Raw genomic sequence first — 15072 nt, forward strand, 5'->3', positions numbered from 1 at the left:
TCACAACTCAGAGTACAAGCTGCCAAAACAGCCATGTATGCAACATTGATAAAATTTGTCCGCATTTCAAGCTGCGTGTCCGATGTCGCGCGCGTACAGCTATATTTAGTAACACACCTGTAACCGTGAACAGCGCTATACAAAAGCATGAAAGATCAACTCATTTCTATAGCGAATCAGATTGAAGGAGTAAGTTAAAAAAAAAAAAAGTGGTGTCAGGAGTGGGATTCGAACCCACGCCTCCATTTGGAGACCAGAACGCCCACATTCTACTCATGCGAGTAGAAGGTTTTCAACCTTGAGTCTGGCGCCTTAGACCGCTCGGCCATCCTGACCTGCTGACAAAGTAGGAGAATTATAATGTTATTATTTTTAATTCCAATGTAATCATGACAATTTAGATGTATGATGAGTTTATGAAGTACACTTCTGGTACATAGATGCAGTGACATTGTACATGTCCAATAACATGATGAATGACTATAAATCGCTACAGTATACACATGCATGATTTTGAAAAACGCATGCGCACAATTTGCTGATTCACAGGCATTCGACTCAATGCAAGCAAACCGTCACTGATGTAATCAAGATTACTGTTTGCATCAGTGGCATTTTGCTTGTATGCCTGTGTGCTGATCAGGTGCCGAATGACGGTCGACCCCTATGATCCTACGAAATGAAGTACGGTTCAGGGAAAAGACAGCTACTAAACAACATAAAATAATGAAAGAAATAACATAAATTATATAAAGAATGTAGAGATGTTACAGGTATACCTTACCGTTGATTGAAATTGTTTGTGAACGAGGCTAAAATAGGGTCGTTGAAAAGTCAAGAGGTCATGTCTACTCTGTGCAGAGTATGTGTCAACACATGTGTCCTCTGTGGAGTGCTCGGTGCATGGTGTCCTGATGTTATGTTTCGAAATGTCAGAGCTATAGGTGTATTCCAGATCGTCATTTCTAGCTTATGATATGGAGAATAAAAGAACATTAGAAGAAGCAAGTCCAGCGTCAGTGCCATGCTTGCATGCCAAAAAGTTGAGAAGAGAAGCAGGAGAGACAGATGACTTGCCAGCAACAGGTCGATCGACGAGGGACAGAAGCTTGTCTACAGAGCTGCCGGCTGATGATATGGTTGCTGATAATACGGTTGCGACAACCTCTAGCAGTAAGATAACTGGACTGTTAGAAACAGATGTTGGAATTACAGAGTACATAGGTCAACATCATGGTTTCATGGGCATACTCAAACAGAGGTAAACGCCATTCATTCCAATGCACAATGAGTCTCCAGTATTTAACCAAATCAGCAATTATTTGCATTTCCAGTGCCCAGTGTAATTTGCTGCTCCTGTTGTTTTCAGTGAGCCCCTGCTTTCCAGCTGTAAAAGTTTAAAAGGGTTGCAACAAATATAATATATATATATATATATATATATATATATATATATATATATATATATATATATATATATATATATATATATAAACAGATTACTTCAAGTACTTTGTACTTGAAGTAATCTGTTTATTTATAGCTCTGCTTTTGCATTGAGCACTGTAATTTCCCACGAGGACATCTGTATACTTCGATATATATATATATATATATATATATATATATATATATATATATATATATATATATATATATATATATATATATATATATATATATATGTGTGTCCGTGTCTGTCTGTCTGTGTCTGTCTGTATGTGTGTGTGTGGGAAATGTTGTTACTAAAACAACTTTTAGTAACTTAAACACCAAAGTATACAGATGTCCTCACAGTGCTCCATGCCAAGAGAAGCGCAAATAAAAATAATTTAAAAATAGATAAACGTAAAGAAAATAATAAAATGAAATAGAAGTAAAAAAAATGTGAGACAAAAAATTGTATATTGAATGCCTTGTTTGAATATTTGTGTCTCCATGAAGATGCTATTGTTATATTTGTGTTTTACAGATATTCAGATTTCCATGTGTATGAGAAAAGCAAAGATGGTCATATTGTTCGCTTAAAGAACCTGTCAGAACCTGTAGATCATAGCCAGGTAAATATTACAAATTTATTTTAATGTACACATAGATGGGTGATTGCCAGGTAAATATTTCCATTTTATTTTAATGTACATATAAATGGACTGATTGCCAGCTAAATATTTCTAGTTCATTTAATAAATGTACACATAGATGGACTGATTGCCAGCTAAATATTTCTAGTTCATTTAATAAATGTACACATAGATGGACTGATTGCCAGCTAAATATTTCTAGTTCATTTAATAAATGTACACATAGATGGACTGATTGCCAGCTAAATATTTCTAGTTCATTTAATAAATGTACACATAGATGGGACTGATTGCCAGCTAAATATTTCTACTTCATTTAATAAATGTACACATAGATGGACTGATTGCCAGCTAAATATTTCTAGTTCATTTAATAAATGTACACATAGATGGACTGATTGCCAGCTAAATATTTCTACTTCATTTAATAAATGTACACATAGATGGACTGATTGCCAGCTAAATATTTCTACTTCATTTAATAAATGTACACATAGATGGACTGATTGCCAGCTAAATATTTCTACTTCATTTAATAAATGTACACATAGATGGACTGATTGCCAGCTAAATATTTCTACTTCATTTAATAAATGTACACATAGATGGACTGATTGCCAGCTAAATATTTCTACTTCATTTAATAAATGTACACATAGATGGACTGATTGCCAGCTAAATATTTCTACTTCATTTAATAAATGTACACATAGATGGACTGATTGCCAGCTAAATATTTCTACTCATTTAATAAATGTACACATAGATGGACTGATTGCCAGCTAAATATTTCTAGTTCATTTAATAAATGTACACATAGATGGACTGATTGCCAGCTAAATATTTCTAGTTCATTTAATAAATGTACACATAGATGGACTGATTGCCAGCTAAATATTTCTAGTTCATTTAATAAATGTACACATAGATGGACTGATTGCCAGCTAAATATTTCTAGTTCATTTAATAAATGTACACATAGATGGACTGATTGCCAGGTAAATATTTCTAGTTCATTTAATAAATGTACACATAGATGGACTGATTGCCAGCTAAATATTTCTAGTTCATTTAATAAATGTACACATAGATGGACTGATTGCCAGCTAAATATTTCTAGTTCATTTAATAAATGTACACATAGATGGACTGATTGCCAGCTAAATATTTCTACTTCATTTAATAAATGTACACATAGATGGACTGATTGCCAGGTAAATATTTCTACTTCATTTAATAAATGTACACATAGATGGACTGATTGCCAGCTAAATATTTCTACTTCATTTAATAAATGTACACATAGATGGACTGATTGCCAGCTAAATATTTCTACTTCATTTAATAAATGTACACATAGATGGACTGATTGCCAGCTAAATATTTCTACTTCATTTAATAAATGTACACATAGATGGGCTGATTGCCAGCTAAATATTTCTACTTCATTTAATAAATGTACACATAGATGGACTGATTGCCAGGTAAATATTTCTACTTCATTTAATAAATGTACACATAGATGGACTGATTGCCAGGTAAATATTTCTACTTCATTTAATAAATGTACACATAGATGGACTGATTGCCAGCTAAATATTTCTAGTTCATTTAATAAATGTACACATAGATGGACTGATTGCCAGCTAAATATTTCTAGTTCATTTAATAAATGTACACATAGATGGACTGATTGCCAGGTAAATATTTCTAGTTCATTTAATAAATGTACACATAGATGGACTGATTGCCAGCTAAATATTTCTAGTTCATTTAATAAATGTTCACATAGATGGACTGATTGCCAGCTAAATATTCTACTTCATTTAATAAATGTACACATAGATGGACTGATTGCCAGCTAAATATTTCTAGTTCATTTAATAAATGTTCACATAGATGGACTGATTGCCAGCTAAATATTTCTAGTTCGTTTCATAAATGTACACATAGATGGACTGATTGCCAGCTAAATATTTCTACTTCATTTAATAAATGTACACACTGCCAGGTAAACATTTCCAGTTCATTTTTGTGTACACATAGATGGGCTGTTAGAGAGGTAAATATTGCCACTTCATTCAATAGATGTACACATAGATGGACTGATTTCCTTTTAAAAAGAAACCAGTGAAATTAGCGGAAGGGAAATATTGTTGGTAATTTTTTCAGATGAAATTTTAGGACATATCAGTTTCATATGCAGGGTGTCAGAGCTCATAATCCATATTGATTGGACATCATTTCCTTCAGCATTTTGTCAGAAATTGTTGGTGGAAGTGTGTGTCCAGAAACATGAAAGCATCATGTACAAATTTTTCAATTAAAAAAAACCCTATGGCAGTCTATGGATGTTTGGATAAATGTTTGCAACCCTGTGGCAGTAAAAACCTAGGGTCTGTAGATTGGTGCATAGTGAAGTATCAAAAAAGATACTAATTGTTCAATATTTATTTACTCTCTATCACTGAATGTATTTGATCTTTTGAGCTATTGGGATCAGTTATTATCTATCAACAATGTTTTCCAGGAAGTAATTGATAACTTTTTATTTGATATTCTGCCTGCAATTTGATTACAGGAGGAAGAGCAGAGTGTACCTTGTGATGAGTTTATCAGTGAAGAAGACAGACACAAGTTGCAAGAATTGGTTGATAGTGAAGATAAAGCAGGGAGTGTTTTCATAGCTGTAAGTTTAAGATCAAGTGGAATTTTGTAGAATGTCAAGAAATAATTCACATTGCAGTCTTCAGGAAGTACCATTTAGAATCTGATCTAGTCTCAAATCAGTGTCCACTTTAATGCCAAATCAACCTAAATCTCGTGGTGTTTATAGGCTTATATAATTGTCATTTCAGATACAGTATGCAAGTCTTAATTAATGAAGTCCTAAGCTAGCATGTCCTATTTGCTCTCAGGTTTTTTGTGCCTCAGTTTAGCAATATGGCGAATCCACTAGTGAAGGAAAATAAAAAAGAAGATTGAAATGAGTTTGGTAGTCAATGACGTCATGCCAGTTGATTTGTTTTCCCCAATGCAACTGTATGAAATCATCTATTAGTCTAATCTTTGAGATCATTGAACAAATGCATGCAACTGATAACTGAAAACAACAAGAACGTAACTTGAAAATGAAGAAATGTAATATAATTATCTGTAGTTATTTGGAGGGGATCCCATACACCTTGATGATGTCTTTTTTAAGATTACAGATGACAGTAAAGAAGTAAGAACCAAAATTCATCAGACAATACGGCAGTGGTATCCATCCCTAGAGAGTCAAACCATTGAGAAAGATGGTAAAAGAGCCATAAAAGTTGTCAATTCTAAAAACAAAGGTATGTCTGCATCTATTTCTGTTCCATTAATAGCTGTTACTGCCTACATTGTATCATTGTACTGGCTTTAGAAAGAAAAAGAGGATAATCCGACAATATGGCTATAGTTCTTGTAAACTACAGAAAATATATAATCATAATTTTGTGTTATACATGGAAGTAAAACTTTGAGGTGTTTAGCGCCACCAGTGTTAAGGTTTGGTGTATCCTTTGGTTCAGACTAAGTGTTAAAAACCTCTTTATTCACATGATTCTGCTCTTAGTTGACTGTTTCATTCATCCACTCACTCAAATGTCATCCTGGAAGGATGTAATCACCCATCACATGGCATGACCACAAGTAGGGCAACAATTTACAGCAAAGTGTTAGGAAAGCAGATCTATGCATTCCTGCTCAGGGTCAACTGAGTTCTTCTTTCTCAAACAGTGCCCTCATGAGCTCAGAGTTGATAATGAATCCCGGTAATGAATACAGTCCATACCCTGCAATAATGCACCTGGAATCAAAGAGTACATCATCATTTGTTGTGGTTTGCCCCATTCTTGCAAGAGACTCATTTTTGTCTTCGCAACAAAGTCTGATATGTGAAAGATGATACCTCAATGCTCAATATTGACTCATAATACAGAATCTAAAATGTTTTCAAAGATGTTTTGATTACGTAGCAGAATCATTTCAGGCATTGAGAACATATTTCCCAAAATAGCCAAATTTTTATTTTCTGACTACATATGAGTATTTTAATTGTTGTAGACGCCGCTAGTTACATTTATTTAACACTCTGATAGGCAGCCATATGCTCTGAATTCTCAAATTCATTGGCTGGTATTAATGTACTTGGACTTCCAGCAAACGTTTGCTTTTTCTTGGAACAAAATGGTGATTTTAGAACACCTCTAAAATCAACACAATGTATGGTCTATCATATAAGAGTGATAAAACAGCCATTTGTCTATTTGTATGCAGTAATTTGCATTGTCCTATACTAATCTTTTCATTTTCATTTCAATTATTTAATCAGTTGCAATTCTTTTTGAGTATGTAATGTAATTGGTTTGTTTTAAATTATTTTGATAGTTTTCTGTAACATGTGAGGTTTAAATTACAGATAATTTATTAATAATTGGTGTTTCCAATGTTCCAAGTTCTACTTTCAGAGTATAACATGTAAATACTCTTGTGTGACAACAATTGCTTCAAAAGTATAGACAAGAAAATGAAACTCTGTAAATTTTAGGAAGCCAATGGCTGAGCTTTTTTCAGTTAGTTGACAGACAGAATCTCTGAAACAAATATCAAATTAGGAAGAGCCAATAGGAAGCAAATGATTGAGATGTTTTGTTACTGATCTATGTGAATTGTGTCTTGCAGGCGTGAAGAGAAAAGCTAAAAGTCGGTGGTCTAAAGATTGTCCAGATTATTGTTCCTTTGTCTTGTACAAAGAAAACAAGGATACAATGGATGCATTGAACTTGCTTGCAAGGCTACTAAGGTCAGTGTCACTTTCAAGTTTGAATTTCGTTCTAAATTTTGACCTGGTTGCAAAACACACAGAATTTGTGATCATTTGATGTAAGCTTTAGAAAGGCAATCAGTCATAATGGTTAGGTTGGCCAAATTTTGTAACTATAACAAAGACTTTAAAGGCCAGGTACTTGATCCCCGAGATCAAGTTTGTTTTAGTCTATAAGAGGACTATGGAGTGTCATAGCCTTTTGTTTTCCATTGAAATTGTAATCTTATCCCTCCCAGACAATCTGACTCCGGCACAGGCCTTAAAGAGATGTCAATCTTGTCACCATTGTTTTATCCCCATGAAGTTTCTGTAACTTAGGTATGCCAAAGTTTTTAGTTTAGCATTTACCAATGAGAAATATCATTTTTAGCAGCACACTTCTCGATACTAATTCCAAAGTAATGATTATTAACATAAGTTACCAGCAATGGAAAAACACTAGACTCCAACGTTTCTATCAAATGATATAGTCATTGTATTTTATTTATGTAAGGGTTTCAAATCTGTAAGAACACTGCTGACATGTTTCACATAACATGGTGGGAAAGGATAATTATAGAATTCAAAGTAGAATGTTTGGTTAAAATGCATTTTCAGTATTTGTTCAAAGTAAAAGTGAATTTTTCTGTAGACATTGCACCTTCACAAAACACTGAAACAAGAAAACATGAAACATAAACAATCCTGGCACAATGCATAGATAGGTATCAAAATATGCTTAGTATACTATGCTATATAAAGAAAATATTTTACTATGTTTAAAATGTCCCATTTTTACACAATGCTAGTATGACAATTGCTTCTAAAAATCAAGGACCACTCCAGTAAACTAACCCTTTCACCACCATGGTTCGGCCCAAAACCTATTGTCATCAGTGGTGAGAGTGGACTTGTTTACAGGGAATTGAGGGTGAACAGTTTAAAAGTCTCATGAAATTTCCAAGCATCATCTTACAAATGTGTCACTTTAAAAAGAACCCTGTACATCATATTTGCATAGTGAGTAAGTTACTCATAACAACAGGTGGCAGAGCAACCAAAAGACAATCAGAACTCAATTTTTCTACATTTTGAAGTCATACGTTAGCATCCTATTCATTTTGATATGCTGCTATGAAGAGGACAATTTTTGGGGTTATTTGTTGTTTTTACTAGAAGGAACCACATTATTTCTGTTGATTGAAAAAGATGTCCATCAGTTTCATGACATTTGAATAAAAAGGTAACATATCAAGAAAGTGCAAAAACTGAGTATATAGACTCCTGTCATTTTGAATGTAACAGAACCTGTACAAAACCATTTATCCATGAAAGCTATACCTCTACACTTTGACCTTCCGACAGAATTCCACATAATGTATTCAGTTTTGCTGGTAACAAAGACAAGAGAGCAATCACAGTTCAAGAGGTCACAGCGTACAGGTAAGCTGCCAGTCTCTCAATGTTTTTTGCTTTGCAAAATTGTAAAAATGCCTTCACCCCTGAATTACAATAAAACCTCTCAATACAGTGTCAAATTTATAAATGAGTTTCTTTTGAAAATATTTGTGCAACACAAGCATACATGTACTGAGATTTTGAACAAGAATATTTCGACCTGAATATTTGAGTATAGCCTTTATATGAAAAGTTTGTTCAACAGAAGGGTCGATGAAACAAATATTATTATATCAAAATGAATCATGGGTTTTGTAGACCGTGTTGTAATTAATTTATCAATTTTATATATTAATTACATTTTCAGAGAAATATGTACATTATTTGAATAGTATGATATCAAAAAATGGTACAGTGAATAAAGCGATGAACTTCAAATGACATCTTGCTGTCCAGCTCTTAATCTTGACCTTGTTTTAGTCCAGACATTTCTCTGTTTTCAAAGTCAATGTTAAGCAATGCTACAGTAAAATTTAATTAAACAGAACATTATAATTGTGAGTGTTCAAAATCTCAATATTCTAGAACATTTGAAAATATCCTTTTCAGAATGGTTTGCTTTCATAGTTCTAAGTATTTCATTAAAAAATTAAAGAAAGTTTCCAAGGAATGAAAAAAGCTTGCTATTGAAAATATCTGCGACAACTTTCTTACAAGAATTAGGTATTAGGCATAAGTTAAGTTTCACAGTCTATTAATTTGTAGCTGTACCATGAGACTCTGATTGTGCCTGGCTGTTTAACATAACCAATTTTCTCATCCATAGAGGATGGTATACCTTTGTTTTCTTCCACTATCATGTTTGTCTATCTCTGACACCACACTACCTATTATAAAAAATAATATGAACACCGTAAGTTCACATGGGATCGCCTATCACAGTATTATTATTGCTGTTACAGTTACACACTTTTTGATAATTACAGACTTTGCAGACTTTTCCATTTCAGTGATGAAGTTTTGATAGAATGGTACCACTTTTATGAGATTGTGAATTTGATTTTTCCTCATCCATCACATAAAAACAAAGGCAATTCAAGCACAGAAACAAATATCAGCGTCTAATAAGATGGAATTGAAGTGACTTGATTGGCCTCTTCCCCTGGCAGTGTGTCTGTGTCTGTGTCTGTGTCGCCGTTACTCGCAGGTCCAATCTGTGTCAGTGACATGTCCAAGCTAGCGTTATCACAGTTACGGAATTTAACCTGGTCAGAGAAGAAAGAGTTGTCCCCATCTGTTTGGTCACTGTATTTGTTGTACTGACCCAGTCTGTACTTCCTGTGCTTTCGGCAAAATGCCCAGATTGCAAGTATAACAAAAGCCAGCAGGCAGATTGCAACAACGATAGCTATCAGTGTAATTTTACTGCTACCAGTGCTAGCTGTACTGGCATTGGCCATTAATGGATTGGTTACAACGACAAGGCACTTGTCACTGTCAATCAGACTTGGACCAGCAGCATTCACTGCAATGATGCAGATGTTGTAGGACGTGTTTGGCATTAGTGACTGCAGGTTGACGCTACCTAGTTTGCTCTGAACCATCAATGTTTGAGATGTTCCGTTTCCATCAAGGTTAGTCATCAAGATCTGATACGAGGACACCTGTTGGGCGTCATCTAATTGACTCCAAGCTACAGTGATTGTTGTATCTGTCTTGACGACTACACGAAGGTCAGCGGGTGTTGATGGTATCAGGAGCTCACATGTAGGACCTCCGTATAACAATGTGCATATACAGGTTGGACCTAGACCATCTTCCAGTACTACACATTTGCCACCATTGCGACATGGGCTTGGCTTGCAGGACTTGTGAGATGGTCCCTTTTTTGGGCCTTTTGTTGTCACAATTTTTGACTCTGTGATTGGCATTGTTGATGAACGAACTGTCACTGTTGTGGTAGGTGGAATTGTTGTAGTTGGCAAAGTTACTGTCACATCAACTGTCAAGTTCATACTGCCAATGTCATTAGTTGAGGTACAGATGTACATACCCGTGTCAAAGGTCGTCATGTTACTGAGATACAAAGTCCCCACATCATTCATAGATATCCCAGGATACATCTCTCCTTGGTGTATTTTGCTCAAGTCTGGCAACGTCCACTTCAAACTCGCGATGCTGTTGTTTGAGAGTTTACAGTCCATTGTGGCCTTGTCCCCATAGTTGACCTGAAGGCTGACCTGCTGTGTGGCAATGGTGGGAAAGACACACTTGAATTGATCAGTGGTCATTGTTGATACACTGCGTCCATTGTAAACCTCAGGCTGGCTGCACTGTGTATTTGCTACAGAAGCACGGAAAAAATTGTGGCCGTTCTTGTCAATCCAGTCCTTAAACCAGCTCAGTTCACAGTCACAGAACAAAGGATTCGATGAAATATCAAATTCCTGGAGCTTGAGACCTTCAAAACTGCCATCCTCAATGTTGTGTATTTTATTTTGCTGTAAGTACAAAGTCTTAAGTAAAGTCAAACCTTTCAGTAGCACTGCACTGACTCTGGTCAAATTGTTGCGGTGTAGTGTGAGTTTTGTCAGATTTTGCAAGCTTTGGAAAACAGTGTCATCAACATGCACCAATCCATTTGATTCTAGATCTAGTGTGTCCAGTGCTGATAGGTTTTTGAAGGTACCAGAGTGTAGGAACTTGATCTCATTCTGTGCCAGCAAGAGGATGTTCAATCGTGTCAAATCTTTGAATGCATTTACATCGATGTTTTTAATCTGGTTACCCTTCATGGATAAGCTCTGTAATGATTGTAACCCTTTGAATAATTTGCTGTTTACAGTGCTTATACGGCTGTTCCTGATTTCTAAATGTACCAGGTTTTTCAGAGGAGAGAAAGTGTTGTCGGCAATGTCTGTGATATGGCTCAATCCCAATCTGGCTACTTTGATGCTTGATTGGAAGATGTTCTCTGGCAAAGATCCAATTGGATTGTTTACCATCTGCAGCAAGGTCAATTCTGATAGGCCGTCAAAAATATCCTTCGGCAGACCTCGTATGTCATTATCTTCAAAGTGAAGTTCAAAGAGAACTGGTAATCCACTGAAGATACCAGAGGGAAGAGTCTTCAGGTAATTTTGCCGGAGGTCGAGGTGTCGCAAATGTGGCAAATTGGCAAAAACGTCTGCGGAAAGATTCTGCAGTTTATTATTACCAAGTGCAATGTACTGCAGCTTGCCGTTGTCTCTGAATAAAGTCGGCGGCAAGTTCTCAATCCTATTGGCAGTCAGGTAGATATTATTGAGTTCCGTTAAGTTCCACAAAACATCTTGAGCCACCCATGCAATGTAGTTGTCATGGAGATTGACAAATTGGAGATTATTCAATCCAAGGAATGTCTGTGATGGCATTGATTCTATCCGATTCTGGTAAAGGTGAATAGAAACCAGAGATCTAAGATTCTGTACAGCTGCTGGGATCAGTTTCAGGGCATTCTCTGTCAGGACCAGATCTTTCAGCTCATTGAGGCCTTCAAATGCTGTGTCATGAATGAATGTCAGCTGGTTGCTACCCAGCAACAGTGCCTCTAACTTGGTGTTGTTGCTGAACGTGTAAGCAGGCAGCTCTTGTATTTCATTATAGGACAGATCCAGGTAGAGCAACTCTGTCAGGTTTTGGAAGTCCAGCGGGGCAATGCTTGTGATGGTGTTATAGTTCAGCTGTAGGCACTGGGTGGCATTTGGCAAGTCTTTTGGCACACTTGTCAGGAGTGGAACGTGATTGCGGCAGTTCACGAGGAAGTATGTGGCCTGCTGCAGTGGATAGAAATATCTGTCTGTAGAGGAACATTCACAGGGGCAGTTGTCGGTACTCACAGACTGGCAGCAGGCAGCGAACACCACCACCAATGATAGAGTCGTCCAGTGTATCTTCATTCTCCAGTGTTGATTATATCACAGAAGACCAGACAGTGGAAGAAGAGCAGCCAGGTAGACAAGAGACGCCAAGTGTTGAAAATGGTTATTGCACAAAGTAAATGATCGCTGAACAGGTCCTGTGCGACATCGGTTGCTCATTCAGTCTCACCTTACTTGAGAAACCCAGTATCTCATTTAGCAAACAGATGCTGACTTAATGACACAGACAACTGCTTCCCATCCAAGTCTTTTCTCTCTAGTGACTGTTTTCTGTCTATCTGAATCAAAAGACAGCCTTGTGTGTAGCCCTATGCTGTATCCATCCTTGGTTGTAAATGCTGCCCAACTGGTTGTGTTCTGACTGTCTCAGATACCTGCGACGTCAAGAATAAACCCCTGGATGTCCTGTATACCACAGCGATGTAAAAGCAATTGGTCATGTGACACATCTACAGGAAGCAGGATACAAGTGCTGATCAGATAAAAATAAAATTTGATCGTCCGTGACGTTCACAAGGATTGGAATTTTCAACAGACGTTGACAAAGTGGTTTGGAGGTCATAATTCTGTTTATTCATTTTGACAAATACTAACTTTACACTTCTGTCATTTTTTTTGGTGTTGGTTTCTCTAGGGTCTACTATTTTTGTAAGCGTCTTGAAAGAGAGCGTGCATCTCTATCAAACATGATTTAAATTGTAAATTTTTCTTGAACAATGCTTCAGATAGTTTAATTCAGGTATTGTCAAAATGAAAATATGATGTACCATCTTTCGGTCTGTAAGCTTAACTAAACACAGAGGAGAGGAAGTAGGGAGCTTTTCCTGTCACGTACTTGCAACCAAACAAGGACTCTTAACCAATTTTTTGATCAACATGAAACTTAAGGTAGTTAGTGCCTTGAAAATGAAAGACTTAAACTTTTACTCAGACTTCTACAGGGAAACTTTACACCATTCCTTTTCAAAATCAAGACTAACAATCTTAAGTCACCGAACAAAATTTGGTACTGGAGCAAAAAATCACTTAATATTTACTGACGCTTGAAATTCAAAATGGCCGCCATCCCTGTGCTAACGCAACGGGGAAAAATTAAATTTTCGATTTTCACAAACATAAGCAGATGAAAATTTTATTGATGCGACCAGCTTCAAAATGAGCCCCCACAAGTGGTAGAGTGCAAAATTATCGTGAAAATTTTACTTAATCATGAACAGTTGTTTTTTTTTCAAGGTTTATTGACCACACTAAATGAAAAGTTATGAGCAAGTAACCAACATAATGGTTTGAACAAATTGAGCAATTGTTTGGCATATTTAAAACAACTCATATTGTGGTCATTGTGCTATTCATAATCAGGTGCCATGAAACTAGTATAGTGTTAGACTTTCTGCTGTAAAATGGTTTCCATGGAAATAGATTTTACTTTAACAGGCTGAAACTTTTGTTTTATATGCAATTCCTCTCATATGGATATAAAATTAAAAGCTCATTATAACAGTTGACCTAGAGTCTGTTAATGATATGCAATGGATCTCAAGACTCATAAATCCAGGAATTAGCGGATTGACTTTCATAAATTAAAGTTTGGCAGGAAGACAGGATGTTTTTTCTATTGGCTTCCCATTCCATGGACCATTGTCCTAGCAATGCTGGATTCATTTCAGATTTTGTTGTTATATTTAGACCAAGAGAAGGAACTATTATTTGTGAGGCGACTGATAAGGCAGCACACAGGATGTGTTAGTTGTGTTGGCTTACAGAATAGCAACACAGTTAGGATCTCTGCTCAGCATGAAAATTGCTCATGTTCCTAAGACAGAGCTATTTCTGGAAATCAACAACCATTCTCACCTTTTTGTTGTAAAAGCTACTATAGACTATAGTCTATAGAAGCTATTGGGATGGGTATCCGTCCGGCGTCCGTCGTCAGTCTGTATGTATGTATGTATGTATGTATGTATGTATGTATGTATGTATGTATGTATGTATGTATGTATGTCCGTTTGTGAGGCGTCCGTCCACTCAAATATCTTGAGAACCGCAGTACTTACTGATTTGATATTTGTTGTGTAGATGAAAAATATGATTTTGAGAAACTGTTTTTTTCAATTTTTTGATATTATTGAAAATAGGCAAATTAATGCCAAAAAAGGCGTTTTTGGTAAAAAATCTTCTTCTTCATAACCTCTGGTCAGACAGCTTTGTTATTTGGTATACAGGTCCCTAGGGACAACGCAACTTAGATTTGTTCAAATTGTGATGAAATATGCAAATCTGTATTTTTAAGGAATTTTTTTTGTCATTTTTGATCAAAATTTGACTTACATTGTATGTAATTCTTGTACTGTATAAACCCTATCATTTCACCCAGAAAAAAATAATTAATATGATTTTAAATAATTGAATTAATTAGGAAATCATCAAAGCCAAAATAATTTTAGTGTAGAATTATCAGAAAGTTCAACGTTTTTTGACAGTTCATAGTGAAATGCTTACCATCTTGGAGGATTAAAACATGCAAAGGCAACTTTCCTGAATCCCAACGTTGACATATTCTGAACCGTCATTTATTGTGCCCTGTATGTTATCTAAAAGAAATTGCTCATAATAGTTTGTCATGATAGGGTGGTCAAATAAATAGAGATAGAGAAAGTTCTAATTTCCATGTATGGTTGACTTGGTAAGGATAAAATAAAATTACTTTTTGAGGAAAAAAATAGAGTGGTCAATTAAAAGAGTGGTCAAAGTGATAGGATTTTTATGGTAAAGCTGGGCTGTAAGATTCCTCATGTGCTATTTATAGCAATTATGCAATCTGTGTAAACAGTGCAATGAA

At 35.7% G+C, this 15072-nt stretch overlaps 2 protein-coding genes and 1 non-coding gene across 3 annotated transcripts in view; 1 reads left to right on the top strand and 2 right to left on the bottom strand.

Moving 5' to 3' along the window:
* Window positions 1-213: 213 nt before the first annotated feature.
* Trnal-caa (transfer RNA leucine (anticodon CAA)) lies at window positions 214-335 on the bottom strand. Its single transcript has 2 exons — window positions 298-335; window positions 214-259 (listed from the first exon to the last, which is right to left on the bottom strand). It is a non-coding gene; the product is annotated as a tRNA-Leu (tRNA).
* Window positions 336-772: 437 nt separating this feature from the next.
* Window positions 773-15072, top strand: part of LOC139134615 (pseudouridylate synthase 7 homolog) — a 30135-nt gene continuing 15835 nt past the window's right edge. Inside the window, exons 1-6 of the mRNA XM_070701543.1 lie at window positions 773-1261; window positions 1973-2060; window positions 4663-4770; window positions 5287-5419; window positions 6792-6912; window positions 8281-8358. Of these exons, the coding sequence (XP_070557644.1) occupies window positions 978-1261; window positions 1973-2060; window positions 4663-4770; window positions 5287-5419; window positions 6792-6912; window positions 8281-8358 (812 nt within the window). The 5' untranslated portion in view covers window positions 773-977. The remainder of the gene's footprint in view (window positions 1262-1972; window positions 2061-4662; window positions 4771-5286; window positions 5420-6791; window positions 6913-8280; window positions 8359-15072) is intronic.
* LOC139134613 (insulin-like growth factor-binding protein complex acid labile subunit) lies at window positions 8462-12634 on the bottom strand. Its single transcript, XM_070701541.1, has one exon. It carries the CDS (start codon window positions 12249-12251, stop codon window positions 9435-9437), a length of 2817 nt encoding a protein of 938 aa, XP_070557642.1. The 5' UTR covers window positions 12252-12634; the 3' UTR covers window positions 8462-9434.

The sequence above is a fragment of the Ptychodera flava genome, chromosome 6 (genome assembly GCF_041260155.1).
Source record: "Ptychodera flava strain L36383 chromosome 6, AS_Pfla_20210202, whole genome shotgun sequence".
NCBI lineage: Eukaryota > Metazoa > Hemichordata > Enteropneusta > Ptychoderidae > Ptychodera > Ptychodera flava.